Source organism: Salvelinus sp. IW2-2015, linkage group LG32 (genome assembly GCF_002910315.2).
Source record: "Salvelinus sp. IW2-2015 linkage group LG32, ASM291031v2, whole genome shotgun sequence".
Classification (NCBI taxonomy): domain Eukaryota; kingdom Metazoa; phylum Chordata; class Actinopteri; order Salmoniformes; family Salmonidae; genus Salvelinus; species Salvelinus sp. IW2-2015.
Genome location: NC_036871.1, coordinates 35,326,603 through 35,341,447, shown reverse-complemented (window position 1 = coordinate 35,341,447; position 14,845 = coordinate 35,326,603). Strand labels below are relative to the sequence as shown.

At 44.0% G+C, this 14,845-nt stretch overlaps 1 protein-coding gene across 1 annotated transcript in view; it reads left to right on the top strand.

Moving 5' to 3' along the window:
• LOC111956511 (leucine-rich repeat and immunoglobulin-like domain-containing nogo receptor-interacting protein 3) overlaps positions 1–13,427 on the top strand; it is a 95,872-nt gene extending 82,445 nt beyond the window's left edge. The window contains exons 2-4 of the mRNA XM_023976965.2: positions 453–1,098; positions 1,239–1,982; positions 2,138–13,427. Of these exons, the coding sequence (XP_023832733.1) occupies positions 547–1,098; positions 1,239–1,982; positions 2,138–2,710 (1,869 nt within the window). The 5' untranslated portion in view covers positions 453–546 and the 3' untranslated portion in view covers positions 2,711–13,427. The remainder of the gene's footprint in view (positions 1–452; positions 1,099–1,238; positions 1,983–2,137) is intronic.
• Positions 13,428–14,845: the final 1,418 nt, after the last annotated feature.

Genomic DNA, 14,845 nt, shown 5'->3' with positions numbered 1-14,845 from the left:
TTTACCTTGTCAGCTCGGAGATTTGATCCAGCAACCTTTTGGTTACTGGCCCAACGCTCTAACCAGTAGGCTACCTTCCGCCCCCATAGCTCTTTCATGACAGTTGTAGGGAGCATGGATTATTCAGCATACCGAATGGCATTTTTATGAGCATGTGTTGGTTGATAGGTGTTTTAAAATACCTCCATCTGTCTTCCTCTCTGTCCTTTCCCCTCTTCATCCTCTCTTCTATCTCTGTACATTCTATTATTCCTTCCACTCCTCTCTTCTAAATTTTACCTCAGCCCTGCCTTCTCCTTTCTCCCTCTTTCCCTCTTTCCTTAACCTCCATCTCTTTATTTACCTTCTCCTCCCACATCTGCTCCCTTTCTACTCTCTACTCCTCTACTCCTTCTCTCTATTCCCACTCTTTCTCACTAACCTCTCGTCCCTCTGTCTCCCTCTCTCTATAGGTGTGTGGTAAACTGACCTGGCCTGTGATAGGCTAGGAGTCAGCACTGACCCAGCCTGTGATAGGCTAGGAGTCAGATCAGGACCACCAGGGCCATGACTGGCTCCCCGGGCATCAGTGGGCAGTCCCTGTCGCCATGGCGGTGGCTGAGTCACTGGGGGCCGGTCCTGCTGCTGGTTACCATGACAACCCTACTGCCAGGTTGTTGCCAGGCATGCCCTCCACGGTGCGAGTGCTCGGCCCAAATCCGGTCCGTCTTGTGCCAGCGGCGGCGGCTCACCGGCATCCCAGAGGGCATCCCCACGGAAACTCGCCTCCTGGACCTCAGCCGGAACCGTCTCCGCTGGGTGGAGATGGGTGACCTGGTGCCGTATCCGCACCTTGAAGAAGTGGACCTGAGTGAGAACCTCATTGCCACACTGGAGCCCAACGCGTTCGCCAACCTGCAGAGCCTCCGGGTGTTACGGCTGAGGGCGAACCAGTTGAAGCTTGTACCCATGGGGGCCTTCGCCAAGCTGGTCAACCTGACCACGCTGGACCTGAGTGAGAACAAGCTGGTGATTCTGTTGGACTACACCTTCCAGGACCTGAGGAGTCTAAGACACCTGGAGGTGGGAGACAATGACCTGGTCTACATCTCTCATGAGGTATTGAGCTGTTATCATTTGATCATTCATTTTTCAAGCACTATGTTGTTCCTGATCTGTCTATAACCTTTTATTTATTCTGCTATGTTTCCAAGATTGGAGCTCACAACTAATCAAATTGGATTTTATTGTGTTTGAAGGCCTTCTCTGGCCTGTTAGGGGTGGAGGATCTGACCATTGAACGCTGCAACCTGACTTCCATCTCTGGCCAGACACTGTCCTACCTACGCAGCCTGGTCACTTTGCGACTACGCCAGCTCAGCATCCCCGCCCTGGAGGACCAGAACTTCCGTAAGCTGGCCAACCTGCGGGTACTGGAGATTGACAACTGGCCCTACCTGGAATACATCTCCCCCCTGAGCTTCCAGGGTCTGGACCTGTACTGGCTGTCCATCACCAACAGCAACATCACCTCCGTCCCCTCGTCCTCCTTCAGAAACCTGATCCACCTCACCCATCTCAACCTCTCCTACAACCCCATCACCACCCTGGAGCCTTGGGCCTTCAGGGACCTGCTGAGGCTCAAAGAGCTGATCATGGTGAACACGGGCCTAGCTACGGTGGAGCCCCACTCCCTGGGAGGCCTCAGACAGATCCGGGTCCTCAACTTCTCCTCCAATGACCTCCAGACCCTGGAGGAGGGATCGTTCCACTCTGTCAACAGCCTGGAGACGCTGCGGGTAGATGGGAACCCGCTGCTGTGTGACTGCCGTTTGTTGTGGATCCTGCAGAGACGCAAGACCCTCAACTTTGACGGCAGGGTGCCTGTGTGCGCTGGGCCGGTGGAGGTGCAGGGGAACAGCCTCAGCACCTTCACCGACTCAGCGCTCTTTGATCACTTCACCTGCCAGAAGCCCAAGATACGCAACCGCAAGCTTCAACAAGTAAGAGTTGTTATCCCATTTTGCAGTACATTGTCAGCATAGTGTAACTACAGTGTAGGTACACATTGATATGTAGTATTACAGCTTCAATGCCTGTTTCAGTTTTATACCTAATGCTTAATTCATTAATTCATTTATCCATTGATTCCTCCAAGGTGACGGCTCGTGAGGGCCAGCCAGTGAGTTTCCTCTGCAGTGCCGTGGGAGAGCCCGCCCCCAACATCATGTGGATCTCCCCTCAGCGCCGACTAATCACAGCCAAGAGCAATGGCCGCATCACCGTCCTCCCAGGAGGGACGTTGGAGATCCGCTATGCCCAGGTCACCGACAGCGGCACCTACATGTGCATCGCCAGCAATGCCGGGGGAAATGACACTTACTTTGCGATGCTCACGGTCCGGGGCGCGCCGCTGGATSCCTCGTCGGCCTTCTTCGCCAACCGCTCGATGTACGGCGGCGACTTCTTCAACGACACAAACCTGAATAGCACTCGCGTCTTCCTCAAGTTCACCCTGGACCTGACCACCATACTGGTCTCCACAGCRATGGGCTGCATCACCTTCCTGGGCGTGGTGCTCTTCTGTTTCCTGTTGTTGTTTGCATGGAGCCGGGGGCGGGGTCAGCGTAAGAACAACTTCACCGTCGAGACCCCTTTCCGGAAGGCCGAGGGGCCGGCGGCGGTGRGTGGCGCCGGAGGGGCCCGGAAATTCAACATGAAGATGATATGATACAACGCAGCCAGGGGTCACTCGGGGGAGGCATAAGCACGTCCTGGAAACATGTTTGACAAGACACACATAGCGCTGAATCGCAGAGTAAATAAAGAAATAMAAATAAAATGCATACAGTATTCACACATGGCTGGTATTCACCAGGACCAGATTCGGTTTGAGTGGAAAAAAACATGATGACCTTTGACCTCACGGCCTCCTACTGGTTTTACTCAGCTCGTGGTACAACGTTCTGTTTATATTTTCAGACAAATATAACATTGTCATTAACCAGGTTTCCATCCAACCCGTTTATGCGAGTAAAGTACATGTCGGATAAAAAATGTCATGCCAGGCCTGATGGAAACAGAACATTTGTTGGTTTCAAAATTTCCAAATGTAGACAAAACTAAATACGCTAGATGAGGTGGGATCTTTTGTGTCTGAGTCACGCAATGACATGTTGTGTGGTCCTCCCAGTACTACTCGTCAGGAAAGAACGCAGTTTATTAGGCTACAGATGAAATAAATTATAAATGATGATGAACTTCACAGGGTGGTGAAAGTGCACAGTGATGAGCTTGATGCTCCTTTCCATTAAATATTGAGGGTCTTATTCTGGTGACATGATGATCGATGCTTGGCTGCTGTTTGACAAATAAAAATAATCTCACTCTTTCGTCCATAATAATCTCATCATGTAGGCTATACCCACATTGTATCTGCGAGCTGTTGGCTAGAGCGCAAGTACTAATACACGCTATATAACGCATATTTTTGGGGATGAGAAAACCATCATTAGAGTTAAAAATGCGATGTAAAACATGGGAATTTAACTGCAAAAGTAGTTTTTATGTGCGCTACTTCATCACACACAGCCTTTTATCCTCAACAAGTCAATTTGATGGAAACACATCTCTGGTGAGAAAATGTACATATTGTTTTATTTGCAGATTTTAGAATATTCGCTTGAAAATCTGTCGCTAATTAAATGGAAACCTAGCTAGTGAGCTTGATAAGGGTTCAACCAGATCACTAAAGTGGTATTCTGGAGAAAACAATATAACATTACCATTTAGCTTGATAAGAATGATAGAAGTTAAGAATTTAGTGTGATCTCTTATTGGGTGATTACTGTGCTGTGGAATGATCATAGTTATGCCTCTCTCACAGAAAGTGAAAAGGACTTCCTGGAAGCTATGCACTTGTAGTGGCCATTGCACACAGGGCATAGTTCTGACTAGAGGGAGTACAGCCATGACCAGAAGTTAAGGTTAGATAAAACGCTCTCCTAATCTGCTATAAAAAGTCATGTCTGGTTGTAGCTGTAGTCCCTTTCATCATAGCCCATGGAGAGACATGGCTATCAACTAATCACAGCATTTGTAGTCTTGCTTCCCAGAAATATTGCAATAGCATGTAAGTATTGCAATTTAGAGTACGTTGTATAGTAATAAGATTACAATATTGAATAAAAACAAGCCGTCTTTGTAAGACATTTGGGATATGATTTCAATTGTCACATTTATAAGACACCATCAAGGCCCCTCCCGATAAACACATGACACCTATTTCAATCATTTGACCTAATAACATTTATGGGGAAAAAATATCAGAAGACACTTTGGCCGATCTGTTTTTGAATACCACATCATATACACATCAAAATAAAATATATTCTGAAAATGTAAATTGGGCCCACTTCACTTTCAGAAGTGACCGTTTGCGACGAGGTTGGCTGTGTGAGTTGGACCAAGCGCACTGGCCGACGGTTGCCATGACGGCCTGACGCCCCAAGGGTTTGCTTGGAAAGCCAAGCCCAGCGGGCATGGGGCCACATGGTAACCATGACAACCAACACCGCCCAGGGCAGGGGGAGATGTGGGGACTGTGGGACGAGTGGAGAGGGAGTATGTCCATGTCTCCTCTTTCCAACCTTCCACTAATAGTACTACCCTACCACTGCCAGTAGGGAGGGACGTGGGAAGAGAAAGGTGGATGGGAGGAGCCTAAGCCTCACTTCTCTAACCTCACTCTTACACTGCTCTCTCCTACTACCCTGGGCTGTGATGGGAAAAGAACTGACCTCCACAGAGCTGCCAGGGGGAGCAGCCTGGAAGTCAGAACACACTCAGAGTCATATACTGTACAGAACAGACTCACCTTCACAAAGGTTCACACTGAGAGTCATATACTGTACTGTACAGAACAGACTCACCTTCACAAAGGTTCACACTCAGAGTCATATACTGTACTGTACAGAACAGACTCACCTTCACAAAGGCTCACACTGAGAGTCATATACTGTACTGTACAGAACAGACTCACCTTCACAAAGGCTCACACTCATTTACACATGCATAGGACCTTTTCTCAGGTGAACACAAAGTCATATACATGGCAAGCGCAAACACACACACACAGACACCTATTCTGACGCACACACATCGTTGACATTACAACATTCCAGCAACACTGCATGTAGAAACACAAATCCTGTATGAAGCAACTAATGTACAGTTTTCATTACAAAGCCATAGCGTTAAATTAGATTAGTGCTGTTAGTTTTCATATCCTACAATGGATGATACATCCACTAGTATAATGATTGTTGTTATTACCGTTACCGTCTTGTGAGCTATCAGAGTGATCATAAGACCATCTGCTGTAGTTTGGCTGGCAGAGTGCCACAGTCAGTCAGATAGATAGTGAGACATCACACTATTACCACTCACAACACTACAGATCTATAATAACTAGAACTGCACATCACACTATTACCACTCACAACACTACAGATCTATAATAACTAGAACTGCACATCACACTATTACCACTCACAACACTACAGATCATAATAACTAGAACTGCACATCACACTATAACCACTCACAACACTACAGATCTATAATAACTAGAACAGCACATCACACTATAACCACTCACAACACTACAGATCTTATAATAACTAGAACAGCACATCACACTATAACCACTCACAACACTACAGATCTATAATAACTAGAACTGCACATCACACTATTACCACTCACAACACTACAGATCTATAATAACTAGAACTGCACATCACACTATAACCACTCACAACACTACAGATCTATAATAACTGGAACAGCACATCACACTATAACCACTCACAACACTACAGATCTATAATAACTAGAACTGCACATCACACTATAACCACTCACAACACTACAGATCTATAATAACTAGAACTGCACATCACACTATTACCACTCACAACACTACAGATCTATAATAACTAGAACTGCACATCACACTATAACCACTCACAACACTACAGATCTATAATAAACTGGAACAGCACATCACACTATAACCACTCACAACACTACAGATCTATAATAACTAGAACTGCACATCACACTATTACCACTCACAACACTACATATCTATAATAACTAGAATAGCACATCACACTATAACCACTCACAACACTACAGATCTATAATAACTAGAACTGCATCCACAAACAACCACTCTTCTCTTTTGCTGAGACGGCCAGTGCGCAAATGTCTGTGCCCCCCTAGCCCAGTGCGTCCCCCGTCCCCACTGGGTCCTCCTATGGGAGGGGTCCCTGGCTGGAGACCGATAACTAAAAATGTAAATGMAGTCGTGTGAACCCTGCCCACGCCATATGCATCGTATAGAGGAGAGTACGGTGGTATTTATTATGACGTGTTCTGTTCTCATTCGTTTAGTAGCCTCCTTTTTGCGTTACCTCAGTTGATGCTCTCCGTAAACCATTTACCATTAACCGTTTGAACTCTGTGGCATCCAACAGCGAGATTAGTCCTGTTCTCAATACCTAGAGGAGCTTCCATTCATTCCACCTTGAAGGTTTGTGCACGTGTGTGTGTGTGTGTGTGTGGAGGGTTAACTATTTGCCATGATGTAGATGTTTAGGAAATTAGAAGGATCTTTGTGTAGGACACAAGTTCACAATGCTTTCAAATCAGATGAATTCTGAAGGCTCTGAAATCATCCTCCAGTACATCTGTAGAACAAGCCGACCAAAGGACTGTGGGATGATAAATAGTTCTGTATTTATTAAAGTTTAATGAAGCTGAATGGAAATAGATTAGGAAATTGGCCTGGTTTTCTCTCTGCCAGAAGAGACGTGTGAGAATTCATCTTTGCTCCCATTGCTCCGGTCTTGAGAACAAAAGTAATAACTCACTGGATGTTTCCCATTCCATTCTCGTAGTTTTCCAATATTCCCCTTTTTGGGAACGTCTGTTGTGGTTGTTGATGGTGTGATGGTGTAAACGTCAATCACAGATGTAGGGATTAGATAAAGGTATTTAATTGTGTTATCTTTCCCTCCTTCTTCTTCTTCATCAGTTCATTCCCAGACCTCGTTGTCCCCATTCACAGTAACTAGGCTGCAGTGTGGTTGTGTGGTAGTTGACACCTGTTCTATGTGGTCGGTGATTCGATGTTGTCGTGTTTTGAGTTGTTGCTCTGAGTAATAATATCAACCATGGTGCAGGGACTTGTGCAACTGAAATAATGGTAAGGGGTGACCCAGGTTCTCTGAAACGTTGGTTCCTCTCTGGGAACCCTCCTACCCCAGCTTCTAGATTAGAACCTTCCATTCTAACTGCGCACTGCATTCTGGGATATATATCTGGTAACAGAAACCTCTAGACTGTATGTAACGTCACTACCAATATTCTGTCTGAGTCACTAACCCACAAGAGTAAAGATGGGAAATAGTGTTCAAACAGTCCAGAAATCTGGTCTGAACTGAAAACATTCTGATCCTAGACCAAAGCACATCTCTAGCTAGCCTCCTGTTCATTGAGTATTGTTGAGGGGGAATTGTATTTTTCTCACCCTGGGAGGTATTGCTATGCTGTCCAGGTTTGAAGATAAGCATTTGCATACATATGAAATCCATTCGACCTTCAGAGGTCCTTGACTGTACGAGGAAGTAGAGTTGTAGTGTACTTCATTTRGTGCACTTCAAATAGAGAACCCTTTGAACTTCTCTCAACCTGCTCTATCTCCATCCCTCTACCTCTCCACCTGAACTAGAGCACTCGTTTCCTAGGTTACCACTTCATTTAACCCTTTGCAGAGCATGCTGCACATTCTAATTATTTCTAATGGATGACGTTCAAAGGAAGGACTGCCCATTATTTTCCCTATTCAACTGAATAGAACACTGAGAATTCAGTGTTCTAGGTGGGCTGTCCTCGTTGCCTTTTATGTTTCTGGGGGAGACTAGAATGGGAGACATCAGAGTGACTGAGCGAGTGTCTCGTCTCGAGAAAGTCTTGAGAAACTAGGCTGAGCGCTCCCCTGCCTCCCTCCCCCAGTTTGTCCTTGCCCTGCAGAGTGTGTGCATGCATGTGTGTGTGTGCATGAGAGACAGAGAGGCGAGACGTCCCATTTTCAGCAGCCCCTGTTGTAGGGTATACCCCCAATGGGAAACCCCTCTAAGCTTGGCCCAGAGAATACACTGATGATAATGAAACTAAAACCAGACTCAGATAAAAGGGGGATCATTAGCAGCTACAACATTTTAATAATTAAATATTTTTGAAGTGCGTGTCTCTATTTTACACCAAGGTTAGGGAAAGCGGGTTGCAGCGGGTTTCTGCCCTTGATTTCGGTGGCATTCATTTCCCCCCAGCCCATTATTAAAACATCAAAGGAATTGGATTTGCAGTGTGTCCTTATTTGGGCCAACATAAACTAAGATAGGAGTGTATTTTAACCACTCACCTCACACAATTTTAATGTTACCATTGCCCTTAGCTTCAATCAACCTGTCGACTGCATTTTCAAAGGATTCGTTAGACTCCTGTCATTCCAGATATCATTGAACTAACTGGGCTAGCTGAGGATGACATATGATAGAGTGAAACAGATAGAAGGAGAGAAGCAGAACTGGTTGGGTGAACATTTGGGCTTCACAAGTTAATTCCTCTGACCCTTTTCTTTACATTATAGAGAGCCATGTTCTCCAGAGACTCAATTATTTGTCACGGTCTCTATTTCCTTACCAGGACACAGGGTTCAAACTATCTACTCCCTGAAGAAATAAAGACCCACTCTTTTTAAGGAACCCACAAGAGTCAGTATGTAATTGGAACTCTGATATTTAACCCTGAAGGTTACAGCAACTTTGAGATTCCTTCTGTATTGAAAAGCGCTGTATAAAATGTATCTATTATTACTATGATCATTATTTCCATCAATAAAGGCTGGCGGGTYTTGACCAGAACACTGCTGTGGACAGTAACCCCGCTTTCAATATGGTCATACTGACCCCTGGTGGTGAAATGGGGCATAGCAGATTACATGTGTTGACYATGTTCACAAACTACCGTTATTGATGGGAGCATTTCTGCCTGCACTGGATCTCAGATGATTACCCATGACCAAACACTATCATGGAAAACCAATTGACGGTTAGCTTGGCAAGTCAGTATTTTACTGGTTTGATATCTGACTGATAAAACATTCATTCAATTTAGCGTTGGTTATTTGCCATCATAACTGTGATTCTAAGCCTGTAGACCTGAGAGAGATGTATATATGAAACACAGATGCTGCGTTGGCTCCATTGACTGTAGCTCAGACTGTCTGTTAGTGTTTAAAAAGTTCAACACTTTTCTGACCCCCTCGGGTTCCAATAGTAATGATAGCAAACATGAATAACCATTTCAATATGTAACACTGTATTACGCTTCTGTAAGACTGATGATTCCTCTGAAGAGATGGATCATTTCTTTTTCAAGCAAAACCTTTTTTTTTTGATGAGTTTAGCAGGTTTGATCTATGCATGCCTATAATATACCTGGTCTTGCCAACCACTGAATTGCATTGGTAGGGAGAGAAATGTGTGCCATAGATGCTAGCCATAGGACTGGGTGTAACCAACTGCCATAAAAACCAGACTCCTGTCCTCAGCAGCCGATACTCCCCTGTAGCTGAATATGGAGAGACTTTTTCTTCTAATGATTTTGATCTCACAGTACATCTGAGCATGTATACTTTGTGTATCTTGAAAGGTTTTATATTTTGTAAATCAAGGACTAAAGGAATCTTTTGTTTTTGCGGGACCATTGTGGTGTTTCAACTTTCCATTCACCCCTTTTGACTTTGTCTACTTTTCATGACTCACAAATCAATGCTCTGTAAATATAGGATTCATAACTCATGACCCCCAGAAAATATCAGACGTGAGAGGAAGGATATGGCACTCCCTGACCTGGCCGTCACTCCTTCCTAGGTTTCTAATCTCCAGTATAATGAAAAAAGTGAATATGGTGTCATTTTAATTCAAACGAGACGGTGCCAGGAACATACTGTCCCTCTACCAGGTCTGAGCTGACCAAGCCTCTCCCACTCATAACAAAGGTTAAATAGGGAATTAATTCTCTCTGTACAACAACAGTCAATCTCCCACCATGGGACCACCATAGAGATTCCTGAGATTCTTCCCTATTCTTTATTCTTTTCATTTGTGTAGAGACAACTCTCTGAGGTCCCACGGTGGACCTTCCCAAGCTGTCACTGGGCAACCTTATCAAAGAACCACCATTTCAGGTTGTTGTGTGGAGCACCTTGAGACCATATGAAAAACACACACATTGTGGCTTCTCTGTTTCTCTCTATTTGTTTGTTTCATTGTAGTAAAGTCTTTATTCAACCACTGTTGAATGGTACAGTAAATAGTAAAGCTTCGCTGCATCCTGACATTATCACCTCGCTATGAAATTTGGAATCTTTTTACTTTCTTCTGTGGTTTTATTTGTTGCATTGTTGTTCTAAATAATAGTGGAGAAACCTAGGAATGGGTGCCGAGCCATGTCGCTCCACCAAAAGGCTCGCCCAGTGACACACACACAGTTACAGGCGAAAGGTTCTAATCTCAAAATCACAATTCTAATTCACTGGAGTCTCAAATTCAAAACGGTATTCCACTTCCTACTAAAAATAGTCCTTGAACCCTTGGCTTTGCAGGACAGAACTGTACATATTCAATATTAGCCATATTACGTGATCTTATCTGTAGACCTCTTCTGCCATGTCTGACAGAGGAAAATGACTGTTGATTATGTGTAAATACTGTAGGTATGGTTGTGTAGGAGATAGGAAGTCTTTGTAATATTCTAGTGTTCCTTCTCCAAGGGTCCAATCCATTTCACCCAGTCGCATAGCAACTTGGTGATGACTTGTAGGAGAGGTATAAAATACAGTATATACAGTGCTATCGGAAAGTATTCAGACCCCTTCCCTTTTTCCACATTTTGTTACGTTACAGCCTTATTCTAAAAATGATTAAACCTTTGTTTCTCCCTTATCGGTCTACACACAATACCCCACAACGAAAATTCAAAAACAGGTTTTTTGAAATTTTTGCAAATAAATAAATAAAAATWAAAAACGGAAATATAAAATGTACATAAGTATTCAGACCCTTTACTCAGTACTTTATTGAAGAACCTTTGGCAACGATTACAGCCTCTAGACTTATTGGGTATGATGCTACATGCTTGGCACACCTGTATTTGGGGAATTTCTCCCATTCTTCTCTGCAGAGCCTCTCAAGCTCTGTCAGGTTGGATGGGAAGCGTCGCTGTACAGCTATTTTCAGGTCTCTCCAGAGATATTTGATCGGGTTCAAGTCTGGGCTCTGGCTGGGCCACTCAAGGACATTCATAGACTTGTCCCAAAGGCACTCCTGCGTTGTCTTGGCTGTGTGCTTAGGGTCATTGTCCTGTTGGAAGGTGAACCTTCGCCCCAGTCTGAGGTCTTCAGCGCTCTGGAACAGGTTTTCATCAAGGATCTCTCTCTATTTTGCTCCATTAATCTTTCCCTCGATCCTGACTAGACTCCCAGTCCCTGCCGCTGAAAAACATCCCCATAGCATGAGGCTGCCACCACCATGCTTCGCCGTGAGGATGGTGCCAGGTTTCCTCCAGACGTGACGCTTGGCATACAGGCCAAAGAGTTCAATCTTGGTTTCATCAGACTAGAGAATCTTGTTTCTCATGGTCTGACAGTCCTTTAGGTGCCTTTTGGCAAACTCCAAGGGGGCTGTCATGTGCCTTTTACTGGGGAGTGGCTTCCGTCTGGCCTCTCCACCATAAAGGCCTGATTGGTGGAGGGCTGCAGAGATGGTTGTCCTTCTGGAAGGTTCTCCCATCTCCAGAGAGGAACTATGGAGCTCTGTCAGAGTGACCATCAGGTTCTTGTTCACCTCCCTGACCAAGGCCCTTCTCCCCTGATTACTCAGTTTGGCCGGGCGACCAGCTCTAGCAAGAGTCTTGGGGGTTCCAAACTTCTTCCATTTAAGAATGTCGGAGGCCACTGTGTTCTTGGGGACCTGCAACTTTGCAGACATTTTTTGGTACACTTCCCATGACTTGGTTTTTGCTCTGAAATGCACTGTCAACTGTGGAAGCTTATATAACCAAGTGTGTGCCTTTCCAAATCATGTCCAATCAATTGAATTTACCACAGGTGGACTCCAATCAAGTTGTAGAAACATATCAAGGATGATCAATGGAAACAAGATGCACCTGACCTCAATTTCGAGTCTCATAGCAAAGGCTCTTAATACTTATGTAAATAAGGTATTTCTGTTTTTTGTATTTTGTATTTGTATTAAATTTGCAAACATTTTTTWAAAATCTGTTTTCGCTTTTTCATTATGGGGTACTGTGTGTAAATTGATGAGGGAAAAAAACATTTAATCCATTTCAGAATAAGACTGTAATGTAACAAGATGTGGAAAAAGCCAAGGGGTCTGAATACTTTCCGAATGCACTGTATATCTGTCTCTCAAGTATCTGGGGTCTTTTTTATTTGTATAAGTGTTTTATACTGTCTGTCTTGTGAAAGAGGAACTCTTTTTGTCATAAAAGCATGTTGTTACACTGTTACATCAGTCTCCTCTCTCTTTTTCGCCTGTCTGTGTGACTCAATATGAATTCACTAACACACGATATATGGCTGATCATTCTGGTAGTTTGCCACTAGAGGGTACAGATGTAGGATCTCAATTTGAACCAGTTTGCTACAGCAGGAAAATAATCCTGCAGCAACAGGACATTATTATGTGGATTATAATAAATATACATTTTTGTAGGGGGTGATACATTTTTTGTTAGGGCAAATTAAGTCTGAAATTTCAAAGTGGAAATTACAAACTTTAGAAGCCTTTTTAAAACTCAGATACACTACAGGTTTGCATTTCCTGCTATGCAGGAAAATCCTCTGCGACAAAAGAGTGATCAAATTAAGATCCTACATCTGTATAATATTATTATAGGATAAGGACCTCTATCCTCTATATGTGCATCTAAATTCTGAAACATCAACTACAGATGGCATGCAAGATCCCTGCAAAAAGATCCCTGCAAAAAGATCCCTGCAAAAAGATATCTGCAAAAAGATATCTGCAAAAAGATCCCTGCAAGAAGATCCCTATAAGAAGATCCCTTCAAAAAGATCCCTGCAAGAAGATCCCTTCAAAAAGATCCCTGCAAGAAGATCCCTGCAAAAAGTACTTCACTTTACAATTGAATCAATATTTCGTCCAATATCAATAAGGCCTAAACAAGCCAGAAAACTCTATAATAAATTAGAATGTGTTGCATTGACAGAAAACATTTTCAAATGTATCTCTAATGTAAATGAAAATAAGATAAACTGCTATCCAATTGTTTGTTTCTTTATTTAATTACTCAAAACACACAGTTTACCCATACTGGTTTTCCACTTACTTTATTTTCTGTTACAGTTATTACTCATTAAGGGTCTCAGCAGGCCAACATCATGAGTAACTGCACAGGCTCTAAAAGCTACTGTGGGATAGAGAGGGGAATGACTCTCAGGTTATTTGTGTGTGTGTGTGTGTGTGTGTGTGTGTGTGTGTGTGTGTGTGTGTGTGTGTGTGTGGTGTGTGTGTGTGTGTGTGTGTGTGTGTGTGTTGTGTGTGTGTGTGTGTGTGTGTGTGTGTGTGTGTGTGTGTGTGTGTGTGTGTGTGTGGTGTGTCTGTGTGTGTGTGTTGCGTGGTGTGTGTGTGTGTGTGTTGTTGCTGTGTGTGTGTGTGTGTTTGTGTGGTGTGGTGTGTTTGGCATTTGATAAAACCATCTTCGATTAAAAGTTCCAGTTAACTTCCCAATTTTCAGGTTCTCCTTGGGGTAGAATCCCCTGGCAACCTTTGGCCTCCACAGGTAGAGGTCTTTCCTAAAGGGTTTGAAGTTAAAGGGGAAGGGGCCCATCACACAAGAGAGGGCCGAATTCCTCCTCATATCTCTTCCCATCTTTCCTCTTAGCCTGTTCTCTCTGCCTGCCTTTCCTTTATCCCTCTATCTTTTCTCTCCTTCTCTCCTTTTCTCTTCTCTTTATTGGAAATTGATTGTCTTCTACATCACATAGACACTTGGTTCTGTTATTTGATTGACATGGGGTTGGGTGGGGTTGGGGAGGTAAGGGAAGAGGAGAGAACATTTTTGCACTGGACTGACTGAGGCAGAGCGCTGGGGTCTCTCTTCCCGCTGGAGGTTGGAGAAGTCAACCCTCCACAACATTCATGAGCTGTTTCAGTAGCCAGGGTTGCTAGTCCAATTTTTCTGTATTAGCCAAACTTTTTAATCTTACCTGTTGTTGAATGCAGAAACAGCAGGCACCCCAGGGCACTGCTTCAGGACAGTTCTGGGTATGAGAGATACACACGGGTGCCCCTTCCAACCAACAACATGAATAAGGCAACGGATGCACATACAATACAATACACACAGGTTCAAATGAAGGGTAATACAAACAGGAATAAGTACGGAGAAAAGACCAGAAGATCACCAGCATCCCTCACTGCACACATCAGGACAGGTTAACATCCACAACGACGCAGGGGGAAAGACAGAATGAGTGATGAGGAGAGAACACCTCCACACAAACACATACAATCCAGCACAAACCAAGATAACAAGCCAAATAAACATCAAGATGGCATCAGCCCCTCTCGTCTTAACCTCTCTTTTCACGCCCAGGCTCTTCCTTTCTCCTTCCCTTTACACCGGGAGTACAGTATCCTACCAGTTTCTATACAGTTAATAATATCCATGCATAAAATAATAGATT